We start from the raw sequence: 21,000 nt of genomic DNA, 5'->3' as shown, positions 1-21,000 counted from the left end.
AGTGAGTAGACTGGTTGAGCACGCATACGTCTCGCTCGCTGACTTACCAGATTATTATTTTTAATTTAAATTTTTTTATTATATATTTTTTATTTTTTGTTGCTCTTGATGAAGGTGAGACGTGTTGGTGTCTTAGTGAGGTGGGATTTAGTTTATGTTGAGTCAGGTGTCGTGTGTGTGTGCGTGTGCGTATGTGTGTGTGTGTGTGTGTGTGTAATAATAATAATAATAATAATTAACGGTTTATTGAAAGAGCTTGGCAGCCAGAAGGCTGAAAATATACAGTTACATATTTGGGGAATGGGTTACGAATTACAAATAATATACAAGTAACATAAGTGATACAAATAAGACATATAGTAACTTAGATGGGGATCAGCTCAAACTACAGTTCATTTCAACATAGTGACAGTGTAGGGAGCAGTGTTTACTGGGAGTGAATACACTGATTTATTACATGTTATTGATAATTTTTACAATGGTTGGGACTGGGCTGTTCTTATAGCGATCAGTTCGTGCACGTATGGGTTGGATGCGGTTGTGGTGTCGAACAGCAATTCTCGGACAGGGGATCTCAGGTGGTAGTAGGGGCCGGTGTCGGGGATGGTGTAGAAGCTTCTTACCAAATTTGCAGATGAGGCCGTGGTGATGTGTGTGTGTGTGTGATGTGTGTGTGTGTGTGTGTGTGTGTGTGCGTGTGTGTGTGTGTGTGTGTGTGTGTGTGTGTGTGTGTGTGTGTGTGTGTGTGTGTGTGTGCGTGCAACGAATGTGAACGACTCTGCCGGTCCCGTATCGGCCTCTTTAGTCACCTCAGAACTCACTAACCTAGGTGACATCCCTATTAACTCATATTATTGTATCATAGCTGGATGATCGTCATACTCGATTCCGAGTGACAAAAAAGTAGTAGTAGTAGTATGTAATAATAATAATAATAATAATAATAATAATAATAATAATAATAATAATAATAATAACAATAATAATTAACGGTTTATTGAAAGAGCATGGCAGCCAGAATGCTGAAAATATACAGCTGTATAATTGGGGAATGGGTCTCTTGATTTACAAATAATATACAAGTAACATAAGTGATACAAATATGATATATAATAACTAGGTTGGGAGAAGCTCAAACTACAGGGCATTTCAACATAGTGACAGTGCAAAAAGTAAGATTGATTGGGAGTAAATACACTGGTTGATTACAAAGTTATTGATAATTTTTACATTGGTTGGGACTGGGCTGTTCTTATAGCGATCAGTTCGTGCTCGTATGGACTGGATGCGGTTGTGGTGTCGAACAGCAATTCTCGGGCGAGGGATCTCAGGTGGTAGTAGGAGCCGGTGTCGAGGATGGTGCAGAAACTTCTCACCAAATTTGCAGATGAGGTTGTGGTGATGGTCAGTGAGAGCCGAGAGGGTCAGTGTGTTGAGCGCTTCTAGAACTGTGGAGTAGGAAGGGGAGAGAATAATCTTGTATGCCCATCTTTTGCACTTTTTCTAGGTGTTTACGTTGTGTGGCATTTAGGGAGGAAGACCAGGTAGGGGAGTCATAGGTGAGCTTGGGAAGTATGGTTGTTGAGTAAACACTGAGGAGCTCGGGTGCAGGAACTCCGAGGGACTTGAATCGGCGGAGGAGGTGGAGACGGAAACTGGAGGATTTGACAACTTCACTGACGTGTGGTTTCCAATTTAGTTTGTTGTCTATGGTGACGCCGAGGAGCTTAGTAGAATCTACAACCTGGAGTGTGTTGGGACCTAAAGTAATGGAAGAGGGTGGGACAACGTCGGAGGAGAGGTTGATGTGCAATGTTGTGCATAACCATGGTCTTAGTATGGTTGATGGTGACGTGGTTGTTGGTGGCTCAGTTTTGGAGACTGTTCAATAAAAAATGAAGGGCGGTATAGTCGGGAGCAGAATTGTTGACGCTGATCCTAATGGTGGAGTCGTCGACATATTTCCAGCGAGCAGGGCATCATTGCGAAGCATAAGGAAGCATAGTGGTCCCATCTTGGTGCCTTGGGGGACGCCACAGGTGAGTGACTGTCTGTGTGTGTGTGTGTGTGTGTGTGTGTGTGTGTGTGTGTGTGTGTGTTTATATGTGCACTGTGCTGTATGTGTATATGTCTGAGTACTGTATCTACCAGCAGATGTGTGTATATGTAATTGTATACACACACACTCCTGACACGATACTCCCTCGACCAGGTGTTATATATCACTAAACATAATACCCGAGAGACAGATACTCAGAAAGAGATGGTCACATGTACTGACGTCAGTGTTTTACTTTTCTATGAGTTGAAAAGAGAAGCTTAATTTCTTCGTTATCTTCATCGGTGGCATAACTTAAGTCAGCTAAATCGATGCCTTGTCACGCCACCACAAGTAAGTTGGAAGATATTAGATATGAACACTTTGATAATCCAGCTAAATCACTATTATTTCACATACAAGCTACAAGAACGTACTAGGATACTCTTCTGACACACATTATAGATAGATCGCTTCGTAACCGACCCCATCAACACTCATTCAATAACTATACACAGAGATTATACTGTATAAATATGGCATTTATATAACTGCTCCGCCACTTTTGATGTTGATGACTTGAGAGCTTGATCATCCTGGGTACTCAAGTTATGTTCATAAAAAAATATAAAAAAAATAGATAAATATCAAGAATTAGAACTGTGGCAGTAGTTTCCTTTTTAGTGTAAATAGTTATTTTTTGTAATTACTGTGTAAGTAATTTGTACATCTCATCTACTGTAGGGATAATTATCTGGTTAAGTATTAATACTCAACGGACTTTAATACTAAATAGGAGTCACATTTTGTTATCGTTTTTATAACTTCATTGGATATACACACGATCACCGAAAATGAATCCCCAAATTCTAATATGTAGCCATTTAAAGTCGGTACTACACTCTTTTTTGATAACTATTTCCCAAACCATCGTGAATTTGCTAAGAGTCGCCTTAATTAAAGGTTTACAATTCATCATTGTACTTTTGATTTCGTAACCACCACGAACTCCTGAAATTATTCCGTATAGTACTATTTTTATTAAATTTTTCCTTTAACCTCCCCGGCCTCGCCAGTCACCACTATGCTACTTGGGCGATCAGTCAGTCAGTCACGCCTCCGTTACGCACTACTGTACTGGCAAATGTGATTAATCATGTAATCGGTTTATCACCAAGTAGTCAGGTGCCACAAGGAAAGTTTTCCAGAGTGAGGTAATTTTTACTTTTTTTTTATTCTCTTCACCACTGATCGGCTCGTTAGCCGCTTGGGCGATCGGTCACGTCTCTGATTACTTTCCCTTTTCTTTTATCCTCTTCACCAAAAGATCGGCTCGTTAGCTGCTTGGGCGATCGGTCACGTCTCACAGTTTTCTGGATTTGCGGCTTCTTCAATCTTGAGCTGTGACCCCTTGTGAGGCGAGCGTCCGCCAGCTCCAAGTAAGGACACTTGACTGAGTAGTGCCCCTTGAGATGCTTATACACCTCAATTAGGTCGCCCCTTGCCCGTCTGTGGTATAAGCTAGGCAAGTTCAGGCGCTCCAATCTCTCAGGTGATAAGTGGCACTGAGTGTGAGCTCTTTCAAGACCAGACTTGCCCAACACTGGAGCAGGTTAAGGTACATTGAGGAACTGGTGCATGCCCAGTACTTGACAACAGTGCGTAACAGAGACGTGACCGATCGCCCAAGCGGCTAACGAGCCGATCAGTGGTGAAGAGGATAAATGAAAAAGAAAAGTAACAGAGACGTGACCGTGTAGTGGATTCCTCCCCTACAAGCACCGAACCTTCTCGAATTCCCCAGCCTACGCCTCCAGCGCCGCCCACGGAGCGGGGGTCAACTACTGTATCTACCCACGCCTACCCCCGCCTTATAAGGCCTGACACCTCTGTGACCTCCTGCCCCAATATACACATATACACATAAAACATTAATAGAGAAAATAAAAGATGAGAGTGACCTACTAGCTCCACTAAGAACCTGGCAGGCCTCTCCATACAGTGTACCTTTAGACTAACACAACTAACTTTTTTTTACTTTTATCCTCTTCGCCACTGATCGGCTTGTTAGCCGCTTGGGCGATCGGTCACGTCTCTTTTCCTTTATATTCTTCACCAAAAGGTCGGCTCGCTAGCCGCCCGGGCGATCGGTCACGTCTCTGTCACGCACTGTTGGCAAATACTGGGCATGCACCGGCTCCTGAATGTACCTGAACCCGCTCCAGTGTTGGTCAAGTCTTCTCTTGAAAGAGCTCACACTCGGTGCCGTCACAACACTCTCTGGTAGATTGTTCCAAGAGTTTACAACCCTCACTCCGAAAAAGTTTGCCCTCACGGTTTTCCGGACTTGCGGCTTCTTCAATCTTGAGCTTAACTAACACCTTAGGAAAAAATGTGACTACCCTCCCAGTTACACAAGGACCTGGGCGGGCTCACTAACTTCAACAATAAATAAAAATAATAATAATAAGCAGCACTATATAAATAAACCAATATTAATACAAAGGTCTGACGACCCAAGGGAGCAGAACAAAGATAAAACACCAATAGGAAAGCGATCTGGTTGAGCCCAGATTCTTTCTACTCCTACTGTATTTCAGTTTCACCACTTTTCCTTCAACTCCTAATAATCTTCTTTCACCTCATAACTAATGACTCCGTACCGTACCGCCCTCTTTCTACACAGTGCCACCAGCAAGCAACACCTCCTCCTCGGCGCCAGCCTGGGGGCTCCCGCTCCCGCCAGCGACCTTGGCGTCCCTCAAGCTGCGTGTCCTCACTCTGGGACCCTCACCAACCAGCTCTCTCTATTCAACGCTTATTACCGTGCTACCTACCCAGCAACAAGCTGCATTGTACATCCAATACAATATGTATACAGTGAGCACATTGTGAGTTTCCTTTCTCCATCCCATCCTGAGTGTGAATCAATAACCCATAACCCCACAACCGATCGCCCAACAGGCTAACGAGCCGACCATTTGGTGAAGAGGATAAATGAAAAAGAATAGTAACAGACGTGACCGACCGCCCAAGCGGCTAACGAGCCGACCATTTGGTGAAGAGGATAAATGAAAAAGAATAGTAACAGACGTGACCGATCGCCCAAGCGGCTAACGAGCCGACCATTTGGTGAAGAGGATAAATGAAAAAGAATAGTAACAGACGTGACCGACGCCCAAGCGGCTAACGAGCCGACCATTTGGTGAAGAGGATAAATGAAAAAGAATAGTAACAGACGTGACCGACCGCCCAAGCGGCTAACGAGCCGACCATTTGGTGAAGAGGATAAATGAAAAAGAATAGTAACAGACGTGACCGATCGCCCAAGCGGCTAACGAGCCGACCATTTGGTGAAGAGGATAAATGAAAAAGAATAGTAACAGACGTGACCGATCGCCCAAGCGGCTAACGAGCCGACCATTTGGTGAAGAGGATAAATGAAAAAGAATAGTAACAGACGTGACCGACCGCCCAAGCGGCTAACGAGCCGACCATTTGGTGAAAAAGAAAAGAACCACCTTTGACATATATGACGTCACTTGTCAACAACATACGCTTGGTGAACGAGTTAACGTCTGGTACAGTTTGTCGACAACCTTCCCTCTTGTTCCTAAGTTCTTAACCTTCGTCTGTTAGCGCGAATAAAAAAAAAACGAAACAAGAGACCCAATAAACACAACTTGATTCAATTTGTATTGAATTATCTATAAGAGTAAACGGTATGTTTTACTCTCCTTATAATATTGGTCCTCCTGTTTAGGTTAGATTTTTTCTGGTATTCCAAAAATGATAGACCTATTGAATTGAAAGAGCCAATATTCAATAACAAATTATGAAAAGATTCCAATAAAAAGTATTTATAATCCTCAAAAAATAATATACATAAACCAATGTTGTCAATTGATCAAAGTAACATTAAAGTGTGAAGAGTATTAGATGTGTATTAAGTCACCCGGGCTTTAACGTTATCCTCGAGACCTTTAACCTGGTTAGTAAATGAACATGTTTATATAGAGATTTTAACCATAGTTTGGGCTTTTCTTGGAAGGGAAATTGTTAATAAACTAATGCGTCTTTTGAATCCAGTAAATACGATGGAGTTAGGGATTTATTGGAAGTGAAAATCAGTTTTATAAGGTATCATAATATAATTGATGTATCTCTGGTCAAGTAGCCAGTTTTAAGTTGAACATTAGAGGTATTAAAATAACAAATTAAGGCAAACTTCCCACTTTTAGTACAACAATATATGAGGGGATGTTGTTCTATTACCCATCTTGCATTTAATTAAATAGCCAGAGATATTGGAGTAGTTGCATGATCAATGAAAACTGAATATGTTCTTGTTACTGTATTCCAGGGTCAACAACCTAATTGGTATGAGGTATTATTTTTCTAGTACATTTTGTTGTTTTTTAATTGATTCTGACTTTCGCTTCTTGTTGAAATGAGTCGTTCCTAACCCAGCCTATTGGCGTAAAAATGAATATTAACCATTTACTGCACAGTACTGTACTTAGGTAAAGGTAAGTTAGCTATGGCTTCTGCATCATTGGTACTACCTTAAATTGATAAAAACCATTACATAACTGCGTCTGATCTCAGTGAACCAGTTTGTATCACCAACCTTGAGAACTGTAAACAGTCTGTCAGATTCAGAGTGTACATATGTGGATCAGCTTTCTACTATCATTTGTTGTTTTAAAACTAATCTAGAGTTTGTAATGTGTATCAGTAACATGCAATGGTGCTTGTATAGTGAGTGTGTAGACTGTTCCCTCAGTTACCCTCGGTGCCTCATAAAATACTCATCTCAGTTGCCATTTTAACTCATGTTTCTGGAGGTAATGCTCAGGGGATTAATTCTTAATTGAAAAATAAGTAAAGAATAATTCTTACAGACAGCATGCAGCAGCAGCAGTAATACGGGCATAATACATTGTGTCTGCTAAGAAGTATGGATGGCGATGACAGTGTCGTAAGTATCTCTATAAGCTGTTCGTCTTGTATATAAATTTAAAGGCACTTTGTAGGATACATTACATTACAGGACTGTAATTCATATATAGTGTATAAAGAGCTATGAAATATGTTATACAGTATTGTCCAAAGCAACCCTATGTTTACCTTTAAAGTAGTACAAATATAAGCTCTCTAATTCTTGATAATTTTATATAAAACGAATTGCTTTATTGACAGATTGATGATGAATGGACTGGTTTGCGTCGGAGATTTAGCATTGAAGGATTGGAATGGGAGACGCAGGACCCCAGCTCACGGACTCTCCATGTGTGGCGTTGGGTGGTGGATGCAGAAGCCAACTTGAAGGCTGCTCGTCATATCAATGACAAGTTGAGGAGACAACATGATGAGGAAAAAGTGGTAAGTTCCATTATAGTGTTAAACTCTGCTTTATGATGAAAAAAAGACAATTGTCACTTGCAGATCTCTAAACAATAAAGTCATTTTGAAAACTTTAGAGCATTTGTATAAGTAATGTTGCTAGAACTTTGCAAATTATAAGGCTTGTTTTAATATCATACTGCTGTCCACTAGTCTTTTCTACATTAGGTATGTAAGGTACCTTAACTTAATACTCCTATTAGAGGAAGTCAGGATGTGTAATTGAGATACAGGTTGGTAGAGTAGTAGGTCCAGTGTGCTCCTTCAGGTATTCATGAAACAGTTCAACATCTTGCTCCATTTCCTAGGTACAATAAGTGAATATTGAATCTACTGAGGTGTGTGAGGTTAACAAAGAGCCATAGAAATTCTGATTGTGAATAGACCTATAATTTGGGGAACTGTATCATGAACAAACTTTTTTTTTCAGGAACTGGAGGAGTACACCGAACTCTTGCGCGTCAAGTGTGAAGACCGGGTGAAAGAACTTGATGATGAGGTCCGAAGCTTAAAGGAAGACTTGGAGGCTCTGCTGGCGGGGACACAAGCAATCTCGGCCATGCTTCTGAAGGAGGGATTAGATGATGTGGCTCAGGGCTCACTTGGAGAACAGGTAAGCTGAAGTCTGGCAAGGTTAGATTTATGTAGATTAGGTCAATAGGTCATGTTAGGTTAGTATACATTAGGTTTCAATTAGATAAGATGATAAGAATATAATTAGGAAGGATTTTAGGAATTTTATGTTAATTTTAAATAGTCTTGCACTGTGGTTAAGATGTAAACTTAAATTTATGACGATGTACAGTTTTTATATTGAGGCTCTTTGTAACATAGCCAAGAGTAAAATTTAACTGTTGAGAATATTTAATAGTTAAGATAGATATTGGCAAATACAGTATCTTTAGTGGAGAACCTTATAGCTTAGAGACCATTAGATAGATTAATTTCTCATAGCACTGAGATAATATTTACCTTTTTTCTCCATCATATACTGTACTCTGCAGATTGCATACTTGCTCGTAGAGAGGTCAAAACTGAATGAAGAGCTTACCATTGCTCGAACCAGACCTGCCTCTGACCGTGAGAAAGACTTGACAACACAGCTCATCAAGGTACTGTACTTTGATGCTCGATAAATAAGTTGCAGTTAATACCTGTATCTTAGATTTTTTGCAACTTTGAAATTCAACAACGAGTTTTGTTTTATTGTTTCCCTGTTCTAGATTGCATAGACTGGCAGGAAGAGACCAGGTAAGTGTCTTTGTTGTAAATGTATGTATTCATCAATTATTCATATTTCAGGGGGATCATATTCCACTCTGTTATCTCACAAACAAAAACATGAAATTTGTAAGTGATATCTAAAACAAAAGATTGACAGAGAGCACATGGAGAGCAGCAACAGCAGGCCGGGAGATACAGACACCAGGGTAGTTGGGGACCAAGTAACACTGCTGCTTACCCTTTCCCATATTGTTGAATTTTGTATGGAACCAAAGTACAGACCTTTGCCATTCAGTACATCCAACTGTGAACTGTTACTATGTTGTACTGTACAATTAAAAAACACACATTGAATTTTGATTGAAGGTGTTTTTTTGGGGGTACAGTAATTTTTTAAGTTAAATATTTTAATTGTACATTAATTGGTTATGCAAACTTGAATATAAACAGTACTGGTCCTGTATAAATACAAAATACACACATTTACTTCTTTACTTAACACCACTTTTTCACAGGCCAGTACAGACTTGGAGTTGCTAAAGCGAACACATCAAGACACAAATTGTCATCTAACAGAAATGACTGACAGAGTCTCGCTGTTAGAGAAGGCTTCACGTCAGCTGGAACTGGACAATGAAACATTGGCCTATAAGGTGTGTAAAACAGACATTATTTAGCTAGTACAGTTTTATTTCTCCTCTTCATAAGCTTAGAGCAGAAATTAACAATGCTTCTACGTATACAACTTTTACTCAGAGACAGACAGTGTAGAGTGTATAGAAGCAGGTGTTGTAACATTTTAGGGATAAAGACATTGTCTCAGTAGTATGGCTTGAAAGCTTGGTCAGTTGAGGCTGGTGATCAGTCATATTGGCCTTAGTCCTTATAGGTCCCAACCTAATCTGATCTAACCTAGTCTTAATGGGTAGGTTATGTTGAAGCTTATTACAACTGTTTTTCACTTTATTAGTAACCTCTACACTTGGTCTTCCACAACCCCTATACAGTACTATGTGATTCATGGCAGCCCTTGTTGAGAAAGTTACCATCTCCTCTGGTGGACTTAAGGTTGAGTCATTCACTTTTAAACTGTTTACAATCAGTACATGATGTGGCAAGTTAACTTTATGCAAAATGTCATTTACTTTTGTTACAGAATAAGAAATTGCATCCCAAAACTTATCCAACCTTGTGAGATTTTACCTTCAACTTTTAAATTTCTTAAAAAAATAAATCACAGTTTAGAGTTACATTTTCTATTGCGGCTGGTGTGAGTCACATCTGCCATAACTCACCTGAATTACAGGAAATTCAGAGAAACTTAAGGAAAATATTTTATAACACTTCACCCATGACTGAAAAATATTGAACTGTCACTTCAATTATCTAGAAGTGTGCTTGTAAACCATTATATCTCCAGTGGCGACAGAATTATTCACCCAGCTTGAAGTCTAGCCAGGAACAGTAATCCAAGGATGCTTATAAATATCTTTACACAATTCCATAGCTCTGTGCTGGATACTTTTGTGTATAATTCTGTTATCCTCAAATATGATTACTGTACAATGTAAGTACCCTATTGTACATATGTGTGGATGGATAAATGCTGTTCACTATACTCACTGCTTATACAATGCAGACTTTAGAGTTGGAAAGTAAATAAATTTAATGAACTAGAATTTTGTATGTCTAGATTTCATCATGATTTGTTGAGAAATATGTGAAGCACTGTATATATATTATTGTAGTTTTTGGAAAGTTCAAAGAAAGGAGAAATACAAAAAGAAATACCTGTATTGTTTTCCCCTGTGGCCTTAGGCATTGTAACTAAAAAAGGCAATCCCAAAACTAGCAAGTGTTCATGAAGAAACAAGTTAATTTGATCATCTTTCAGTCTCAGATTGGCAGTGTTGTCCTATTATCTGTTACTGTATATTTCCTCTGCTCTTAATTCTTACAAGGAGAGGATCAAGGGAAACAGACACACCAGCACAGGGAAGAAATGATTGGAAAGAGTAATGCAAGAAAAGTTCAGAAGGTGTCAGTAAAGTGGTGAAATAATGCGTAGGGACACACTATACTTTACACACTTCCTCATATCCTTAGCTGACGTAAATTGTTGTAGGTTATTTAGGGATACTGCATGTAATTACCGTACAGTGAAAAGTTGGTCCCATTAGCATGTTAGGGGGGTCTTGATTATATTATCCATGACTGTGATGAAAACTAATACTTTTGACAGTGTTTCATGTCTATAATGCTGAGTGAATGAAGTGCCCTGTTATGACTCTCCTCCTGTGAATTTAACCATGAGTATTGTTCACTGCCCCACACAATAGTTTCCCTCCCTGATTTTAATAACCCAGCATGACCCTACTCACTGGAACTTACCCCAAATGCATGGCATAACCTAACCCAATGCTCAGGACAGTTGTATGGGAGCATCTGAAAAAGTTTGTGAATGCAGAGTATGATCATGATTACTTCCTATGCTCTAGCTTTCTGAGGCCCTGGCCGAGATAGAGGATAATGAAGGCCAACTCCGCCGGTACTCCAAGAGTGAGTTTGTATGTGTACAGTATCGTATGTGCGTGTGATGCTCATACATACATACATACATACATACATACACGTGTTATAGTTTGTATGACACCTTTCATTTTTCTCTGCACTCTTTTTTTTATTGTTTATTTTTATTGCAGTTATTATTTAAATTCTTGTACTTAATTTAGTTTTTAAAGGAGTGCATTTTATTCCCACGTTACTTGTCGTTGCAATCTTTATGTTACATTGCTTTGGTTTGCATGATGTTTTTGCATTGTTCATGTCATATATTTTCATTATTTGAGGCTGCATGCTGCTCTGTTGATGTTTAGCTAAAAAGCTTAGTTTGTAAGGTCAGTATTTAAAGATACTACAGTATCTTATAAGAATGAAGGTATATAATTGTGCCAAGGACTGTTTCTTCCGATTCATTAACTCTTTTTGTTCTTCTGGATTTCATTAAGTTCGATCATTGTGGGTTATAGTACCTTTAAAACATATAATGAACATGTGCGACTTGTAGAGCTTATGTACCATTGTCAGTGGTCATTTGATAAACAGGTGATTTACAGAAAGCAGGAAGCACTTGTGGTAAATGGATGCATTTTTTGAATAATCATTGCAAGACCTCATCCACTTTGGTGTAAAATGGCTGGAAATCAAGAGAAACATTGACTCCTGCCACACATGCTTTTAATTACTTCTAATTTCTTTAATACAGAACAATGATCACCTTAAAATTAATCCCCAGCTTATTTCACCTTATGATTAATTATCCTAATGCTAACTTAATAATTATAATCTCCCCAGGTAGTGATAGGGTGTTAAATCATCAGGTGGGATAAACTTAGGTCTAATCTTCAGATGGTTCTTGAAGAGTTTTAGTGATAATAAAAGAAAGTTACAATAAGAATCCAAGTAGCTACCTTATCAGTTTGAGTATCTTAATGCTCTACTGTAATACTCATAATGGTAACAGGTAAGGAAAGTTTGGTGAAAGAAAATGTATACAGTATATTGTGTTGTCCTTAAATATAGACCTTGTAAGTGTTTATTTTTGTTCTTTTGCAGATCCCCATTTCAGACGGGGAGAATCACCGCGTACAAGTCTTCGCAGCCAGGAGGAATATGGAGCCTCCAGCCTGAGGAGCCTACCACTCGCTGACAATGTATTCTCGCGTGAGGACTGTCAGAGGCGAAGCTTCCAAAGGAGAGACTCTTCAAGGAATAGCGGCAGACAAAAGAAATCGTGAGAAACCTTTTGGGATTTTGCCGTTCCTACTCTTTAAGAAGGGAATTAATTGATTTATTCTTGTTTATCCATCTGTCTTTTGGTCGACCCAGTGCAGTACTTCCATCCCATCCAAGAGTGTCAGAAAGATTATGCTGAAAGTATCTTATGTAAAAAATGTATCTTGCTTAGAATGAACATATTTTGTAGGCTTCTTTAAATATTAATCCTCGGTTTTGGGGAATTTGTTGTTCTGTGACTAGTGAGGCATCTGTCTTTTACAGCCACAGCTCTTGCAGATCTTTTATCATCTCCTCGGCCATGAAATGAGATCCCATACTTTATTTATATATTTATGATTATTTTTTTTTCTCAGTGAACCTCTTAGACCAGAGAGGGGCAAGTCACCTAGAAGAAGACATAGTAGTCGGGCAAGTAGTGTGGGGAGGGATGGTGTTGAGGCCAGGGAAGCTACACCACATGCTGAGGAGGGAGAGTTGGCAGTGTCATCTCTTGGTAAAGGTCACGATGTGTAAGGATACTCCATATTACTTTGTATTTTCGAAGCGGAATATTGATACATTTGTTACAACACTTATTGTTCGATATTCCTGCTCTAAATTAATGACAAACCAACATAATTACTGCATACTATATTAGTCGATGGGTAATCTTCCCCAGGTACAAGGCAAGAGTTACCTACCATGTATGCCTTCATTTTCAAGTTTGCCTTTACCTTTTCAGTTATCATTCTTGTTTTATATACAGTATATATGTTTAGTTCCCCTAAACACCCAATTCTTGTTAGGTAAGATATTGTTTTTGTTAAATATGGACATAAGATAAATGACAAAACTTAAGCCATTCCTGAAATCCCTTGTGGTTGGATGATTCTGTGGTCAGTGGCTTTGTTATGTCCTGCTGTATATGCAAAGGTTATTATTACATTGTTAACTAGTACAAAGTGTAATTAATGTGCAGCTCATTGATAGTGAGTGATGTCTTAAAACCTGTTGATGTATAGCTAGATTGTCAATAAAGTGTGGTGGGGGGGGGGCTGCTTGACAGATAAACAAAATAGAAAAGTATTATTCAAAAGCTTGGAGAAGTGGACATAGAAATAGGAAAAAATACACACTGTAACTGTATTAGTAAGAGGTTTAAGAGGATAGAATATGAGTTAAGATAAATTTATACAGTGCACATAACTCATAAGTGACAGTGTAACAAAGTACATTTATGGAGAAAGACACAATCTCATCACCGCTCTCTTCTTCACGGCAGGTACGGCACTCGTTGGAACAGCATTGTGAGTTGTGGATCTGCCTCTCCTAAGAGACTCCATTCGTTACTCGATGATCAGATACAAACCTCCAGGAGCCAGATTACAATGTTGGAGGAGGTGAAGAAACTTAAGGTATGTGGATGTGTGTTCATATTATAATATTTTACTCCTGTACTTTTTTTGGCATTGAAGTTGTTGAAGGAAAATAAAACTTGTGAAGGTTGTTGTATGAAATGCTTAGAAAATGAGATATGATAAAGATTAGGTACCTCTGCTTATTAAACATTCCCCCCTCCCCTCCAATCTTTCCCTAACCTAATCCAACTTAACCTACTCCTCCCTCATTTATTATTAGGGTGTTTAATCATTAGGTGAATTAATTTGGGGTGGCTAATCTTTATGAGGTCCAGAAAGTGACAGGACAATGCTGAAACAACGGGTACTAACACACCACACATTTTTAGCTCAGACTTATCTTCTTCAACTTACAGGCAAAGTAAACAAATGGTTCTTAATAGAGAAATTCCATGTGTGTTTGTGGAGTGTTATTGCTTGTTGTGTTATAATACTTGCCAGGTATCATTCTCCTCAACCACAAAATATGGAGGAAAGATAATAGATTGATAGGTAGGTAGATGTCAGTGGATATTTAAACTTGATCTTTCTTTCATATTTTTATATTTTTGTATAGACCTGTATAGTCTGTGTATAGTATTCATTATCACTGTTGTTTCTTTCAGGTTGAGTTGGAAAAGATTAAGAAGGATCTTGTGGAAGCTGGAGACAAATATGAGTTAATTGTGAGAAAATATGAACTTTACAAAATTAAGAGTAAAAGTAAAGTTTCTTCATTAAAGTAAGTTTTTGGGGGGTTAATATGTTATTTATTAGCTTTCAAGTGTTTTGTTGTCTGTGTGAGTGAGTGAGTGAGTGTGTGTACCCCAGGTTGTAGTTATATAAGACTTTTTTTTTAGATTTCCAACTTGTTCATAGATTTTACCTGCACTGTACTGTACACTTTACCTTATTTGTGCCTCTTGAATATGTGTTCTAATACTACAATACTGTGATGATTGAGATATACTAAAATGCAAAATTTATGTTGTTAATCTTTGGATGCTTTATTTTTCCAGCAGTGATTCCATGTCAGTGTTATTATTCTCTCTATTTTTGTTTTAATTTTCAAGGACAAATTATCAGTCGGAGCTTGACACCCTAAAGCGAAGGATCAGCCAACTAGAGGCCGAGGTGAACCTACAGGGAGACCAACTTCAGGGTGAGGAATCCTTAAGAAAACAACTTGAAGATGATCTATCAAATATTAGGACAGAACGCCAAGAGCTAGCCATGAGGTATGTTGAAGATAATATGTTCTGTATAACTGAAATTTAGACATAACTAATACATAATTGAGCTTTAATGAGGGCAATATAATACCATAGATACACACTCAAGGAAAATAGCTTTGTATATTTACCTCTGTAGTCAGCTGAGTGTACTACAATGCTATCACTCTGTGGCTCGGTGAACTAGCGTGTGTGCCCGCTAAATTTAAAACAGTTAAAAATGCCACCACTCAATTTTTTTTTCGGATTATCAAAGTCTGCGGATAATTGATGTTGGGATTTTTGAAGTGCAACCTGTATATTCTTCGGATGTGGGAGGGAACGTGTGGGTTACGTAGGTTTGTGTGCTGTTAATTAATTGTGAAAAGATTCTAGAGTTGCTGTTTCTTTGAGGAAGGGAAGGTTACTTTTATAATACAGGTATCCTACAGTCTGCAATGTCCCTGTCTGTGATATTTCGCATTCACGATGTATTAAGACCACTTCCCTATTTGTGATGTAAACAACCCCACATTAGCGATACTATACAGTATTCATCTTCCCTCCAACTCGGACAAAAGCCAGTTCTCGATACTTCATTTCTGTCACTGAGTATACAGAACCCAGCCTAAAGTTTTCTAAGCTAACTTAAAGTATTCTCACATAGCCATTCGTGTATTTTCTGTACCTAATATTCCAACGTGCTTTAGCGTTTGCTCATAAATAACTAAATACCTGTATTCTTTGCAGGGTACGTGAAAGTGAGAGACTAGCCAGTGAACGTAGCCAAGAGGTTAGTCTGCTTCAGGAGAAAGTCAGACTTGTCCAAGATATGAATAAGGAGCTGAATGAGAAGCTTCAGGAACTAAGTGTAGCAGCCATCGTCGGGTAGTATCAGTAGAGTAACAAACAGTCTTGTGAAAATGATACTATGAAAACGGAACTGAATGAAAAGTTTGACTATATTTCTGTCTGCTGTTAATGAATCGAGAATTTATTTAGAGATCAAGTGTATTTTCTGTATTAATCATCCTTTACTGAATGTCATGTACAGATGTAACTTCTACTTATAAGTCACATGTTACATAGAGTGTTAGAATTAACTTTATTCAAACATTTAAGCCTCAGATGATATTACACTGTACTGGTCTTTGAAATATTCTCATATTTTACCCACATTGGGACTTTCTGCACATTTGACTTTATACCTAATGTGTTTAGACAAGAAACTTTTCGCTGGTTGTCTGACATATTTGCCAAAAGAGAAAGAAAAAAATGCTTGCTTGCAGGAAGACCTATATAGTAGGTGCTTGAGCTGACCAACTCCTGGCATTCAAAATTTTTTTATCAATAAGTGTTACTAGAGTGATGTCTATACCTATACAAGTTTTTACAAATTATATCTTCCAACAATGTGACACATCTTCCAGTCATGCAGAAAACCGTACAAAATTATCTTACCAACTCTCCGTCCATGTTTGTGAGCTAAAATTTTATAGGTGCTGTTTTTTATTAATTTTTTTAAGAATATTTATAGCTTTTGTAATTTTAATATTGTAGAATAATTAAGGCTAATATTGGTTATATGTGATGTGTGGTGAGGCTGATGCAGCAAATGTTGTAGTGATTTCTACGTCACTTGTAAGCATTCATATTCTCTCAATACTCAGATGTTTATACCCATTATCAGTTACAGTAATGGCTTTTGTTTTATTTGAGGATCATCTTTTGATAATCGTCATTAATGCATACAGTGCTGGATTTAGACCTGTGGAGGCCCATGGGCAGCCTCTTTGTGGAGGCTCCCCTCATTATAACTACCCAAGAGGGTGGGGTGGCGAGTGAAGCGAGCCTAAACATATTATTAGCAACACAAACAATAGCATTCATTAAAAATATACAGAAAACCAGGTATTCATGAATTTCAAGGAGTAGCTAGCCTAATTTCTATCACGCTTCTTGCTGAACATAGTTTTACGTTATGGAATAGATAAACATGAATTTTAAAGAATGAATATAAAAATAATCCAAATGAATAAACAAATAAATAAAATATTGTAATATGTGGAGGCCCCCAGATTGTGGAGGCCCCTGGGCAGCTGCCCACTTTGCCCACTCCTGAATCCGGCCCTGAATGCATACCGGGTAGTCTTCAGTAAATACTAAAATTCTCATTTCAAATAGCAATGTAAATTTTCTAGTACAATACATATTTAACCATACTCATTAATTAAACAACAACATAATTTATTTATGTACTGTAATGTATGTATAATAAAACCTGAACATTTTATGGGAAAAACTTTCTTAAACCCTATTGTTTGTGTCATCACCATCATCAGCACTGGTTTACTGTCATTCTCCTTGCATGTGTGGCTTACTTGTGATTATCAGTCGGGAACAGGTAAAATTTAAGTAAATTTTATGGTTGGATATCCTTCCTATTGCTAACTGACTTCTAAAGAGGAATTGATTTTTTTTTATTTTGCCGCTTGCTACTTTATTGTGCACCCCACACTCATCCTGTGAGCGGTAGCGCAAAAGGATTACAGAGTAGGGTTTACAAAGGGTCATAATAATTAACCCCCATTGTCAGGATATTATGGAACTGAATGTTACACAGTACAGTATTTCATTTACATTATTTGTTTAGTTCTATACATAAAGGGTAACTTATTCACAAATGCGTGAGTACAGGCGTGTGAGGCAGTATGTCTGGCCTCACACTTTGTTATTCACATTTACGTGGGAGGTATTCAAGCACATTGCGTATTTGGTTCTGTACATGAGAATTGATATACAGTAGTTACTAAGTGCAAAAAAGTGGATACAATCTTAATATGTCGGCTATCTTGCCATTAGAGATGAAGTGTTGTGCCATTTCACACACAGTGTGCTTGGACCTGTCCCTAAAAGGTTCTATCTTCACACAGTCGAGGATGTAGTGTTCAAGTGTGTGGCCATATGTTTGGCCACACACTTTACATTTAGTTTTGTTTACATCTGCTTGAGGAACATACTGCCAAAGGTACTTACATCCTAACCTTAATCTAGCGGTTACAACATCTTGTAATCTAGTGGAATTGAGCATTATATGTAGGACTTCCAAGTGCCCTCTTAGCGAGCAAGGTAAGTCACTACTCCCTGAGGTAATCAAAGATCACCATTATTTTTTTTATTCCAAGGAAATCCCTTCTTGTTGCAGCACAATTTGTCCAGAATTAAGAGCAGCACAGACTCTCTCATTATTTCTGTCTTTTGACCTCTTGATCTGCCTTTTCAGATGGTCCTTCTTGTGTTTCTCCTACACATACAATATCCCAAACGTTCCATCTGTTTTATCCCCAGTCACTTGACACAACCCAACATTACACAACTCAATCATTTCCTCTGTGGCAGACATATTCACAGTGGTTTGCAGCAAGTCATAACTTACCAAGTCCCGTGATTAACTTATTTTTGGAAACTTGAGGACTGAAATTATTTTGTATACTTGTATATTATTTCACCACTTATCAGGTGGTTGGTCTATTCTTTGTTACCTTATTACGACCTTTATTGACCAATCATCAGTGTTAGTATGGAAGGAAACCGGAGAACCTGGAGAATACCTGCAATATTTGATAGGGTCACACAGGATAACTCCCTTCTCACATGTTTCTCAGGCCAGATATTAAACCCAAGACAAAGCTGTGAGAAATGTGCACTTCACTGCTGCACCACCAAACTTCATATGATGTTACCATAGTTATGTGAGGGCAAATTTCCATCACATTTTCAAAGCTGTGGATGTTGTTGTTCGTACCCGTCACCCAGGATAGCCTCGTGCAAAGACATGGGTGTCCGCAGGATTTTTTCCATGGGGGGTGCAACAAAGAAACACAAGAACTTCACATATCAGCTAACAAGCAGTCCCTGGGTTATAAACATCCACTGATACGAACGAGGTCCCGTAAAGTTAAACTTTAGATTTACAATATTTTAGATGTATAAAAAACTTAGGCTATGATATAAGTGGGATTTTAAACATTGTTCTGTAAGTGCAGTATGCACATAAGGTATGTGTTTCAACTTACGTACATTTTCGACTTTAGAATGTCCCCAGGAACAGAACTCATTAGTAACATGGGGATTGCTTGCATTCAAATAGTATGATCAAGTATAAACAAGTTACCGTACTTTCGAGTACTGTGTGATCGGCAGTATCACCAAATTATTAATTGCTAACATTATCAATGGGTTGACCTTAAACATTAAAAACTTGCAATATTAATTCATTTTGTATCCTGAATCCTGATAAACTAGGGTGGCCAATGTTAGCTGTCTGTCATAGTGGTGACTTGCTTCAAACATTAGCAGTGTAATTTCAATGGTTAAATAAATACTGCAGGCAGCACTTATCAGATCCAAAATGATCAATCACATCTTTAATAAAGGTTTTCTTTCTATCTAACATCTCTGGCATGCACAATCGAGACAAGCATTCAGTTGACATTGTTAATCAAAGCCCATGCTCATGCTTGTGTGCAAAATTAGTCATGGCTCATGGAAAAGAAACGCTGCACTTGTGAAATAGAGTGGAACCTATTAAAACTTAACCATATCTTATCATAATCTAATCTAACCTAACCTAACCATATCTAACTTAATTTAGTGTGACAAAATCTAACTTATCCCAATCTAACCTAACATAACAACACATGATCTAACCTAATCTAACTTAACCTAACCAAATCTAATCTAACACATCCTAACCTAACCAAACTAATGTAATACAGTTCCTAATAAATCTGAATTCCATTTATTCTTATCACTTTTTGCTAATAATCCGCAACGTATTATTTCTTTATGATAAATTTACTGAAGTTCCATTATGAGAACTCTTATTATTAAAATTTTTATAGTTAAGGTTAATTTCTTTCATATAACTCTGTCCTGAATTAACTACATCCTCATTTACTTATTATTATTATTATTATTATTATTATTATTATTATTATTATTATTATTGTTAGCCTTTTAATGCAAGTGATAATCGGTTGCTCTCTTTAATACTACAGTAACACTTTAATCTCATTCAAAGTTATTTAATTCTCCATTTAATCTCATTCAAAGTTATTTAATTCTCCATTTAATCTCATTCAAAGTTATTTAATTCTCCATTTAATCTCATTCAAAGTTATTTAATTCTCCATTTAATCTCATTCAAAGTTATTTAATTCTCCATTTAATCTCATTCAAAGTTATTTAAGTCCCACATTTAAACTCATTCATGAATTGTTTATTTATATTCGTTTTCTATGTTAAGAAAAAAAACGAAACTCAATTATGGTAAAACTTCTTTAGTTTTGTTATTATGTTTATGTGGTACAACAATCAGTTTACTTTAGTGTACTTTATATTATTGTTTCCTCGTCTCCAATGACTAGCCTCTTAGCTGATTGAGGGGTCGGTCACGTCTCTATTAGGCGCTGTATTTTCACCCTTACTGATAAATACGTATAAGGATCACCTCACGATCATGCTTATTTCCCTGGCCAAACGGAGCCATTTGTTATAGTTTTCCTTGTAAGGATTACAATGCTCTGTAGTTTGTATATAATTATTGTTTTTGGTTATTAAATAAATAATAAAATACGTTGAATAATAATATATACAAATTCCTGAATGATTTATTGTTTTGGGGGTTTTTATGTTTAATAAATTACATAAATCTGGTTATGCTTCCCAGCAAACCAATCAAATTATAGCACAGTACATAATATTATTTCAACAATAGGAAATAAAAGACCTTTTTTTACGGGGAATAGCCCGTCAGGGCACAGGTCATCGACCCACAACGAGGCCTAGGGAGCGATAAATGAAAAGGAAAAGTAATGAGAGACGTGACCGATCGCCCAAGCGGCTAACGAGCCGATCAGTGGCAGAGCATTCCACAGTACAGTAA

The 21,000-nt window shown here is 37.8% G+C and overlaps 1 protein-coding gene across 1 annotated transcript; it reads left to right on the top strand.

Annotated features, from left to right (window-relative positions):
* The first annotated feature begins 5,957 nt into the window (after positions 1–5,957).
* On the top strand, positions 5,958–16,926 carry LOC121861715 (cingulin-like). The gene is made up of 13 exons (XM_042359628.1): positions 5,958–6,029; positions 6,943–7,019; positions 7,241–7,423; positions 7,875–8,057; positions 8,449–8,556; positions 9,184–9,321; positions 11,167–11,227; positions 12,284–12,461; positions 12,820–12,975; positions 13,728–13,860; positions 14,469–14,584; positions 14,916–15,080; positions 15,804–16,926. Exons 2-13 carry the CDS (start codon positions 6,999–7,001, stop codon positions 15,943–15,945), a joined length of 1,584 nt encoding a protein of 527 aa, XP_042215562.1. The 5' UTR covers positions 5,958–6,029; positions 6,943–6,998; the 3' UTR covers positions 15,946–16,926.
* The last annotated feature ends 4,074 nt before the right edge of the window (positions 16,927–21,000 follow it).

This window comes from Homarus americanus, unplaced genomic scaffold (genome assembly GCF_018991925.1).
Source record: "Homarus americanus isolate GMGI-L3 unplaced genomic scaffold, GMGI_Hamer_2.0 scaffold43243, whole genome shotgun sequence".
In the NCBI taxonomy this organism is placed as follows: Eukaryota; Metazoa; Arthropoda; class Malacostraca; order Decapoda; family Nephropidae; genus Homarus; species Homarus americanus.
This window is presented reverse-complemented; position numbering and strand designations above follow the sequence as displayed.

Excerpts from the sequence above, each read along its gene's own strand:
- LOC121861715 (XM_042359628.1), top strand. The coding sequence starts at position 6,999 with ATGGATGGCGATGACAGTGTC. Across the intron at positions 8,058-8,448 it reads AGGGCTCACTTGGAGAACAG|ATTGCATACTTGCTCGTAGA; the intron begins GTAAGCTGAAGT and ends TGTACTCTGCAG. Across the intron at positions 14,585-14,915 it reads AGTAAAGTTTCTTCATTAAA|GACAAATTATCAGTCGGAGC; the intron begins GTAAGTTTTTGG and ends TTAATTTTCAAG.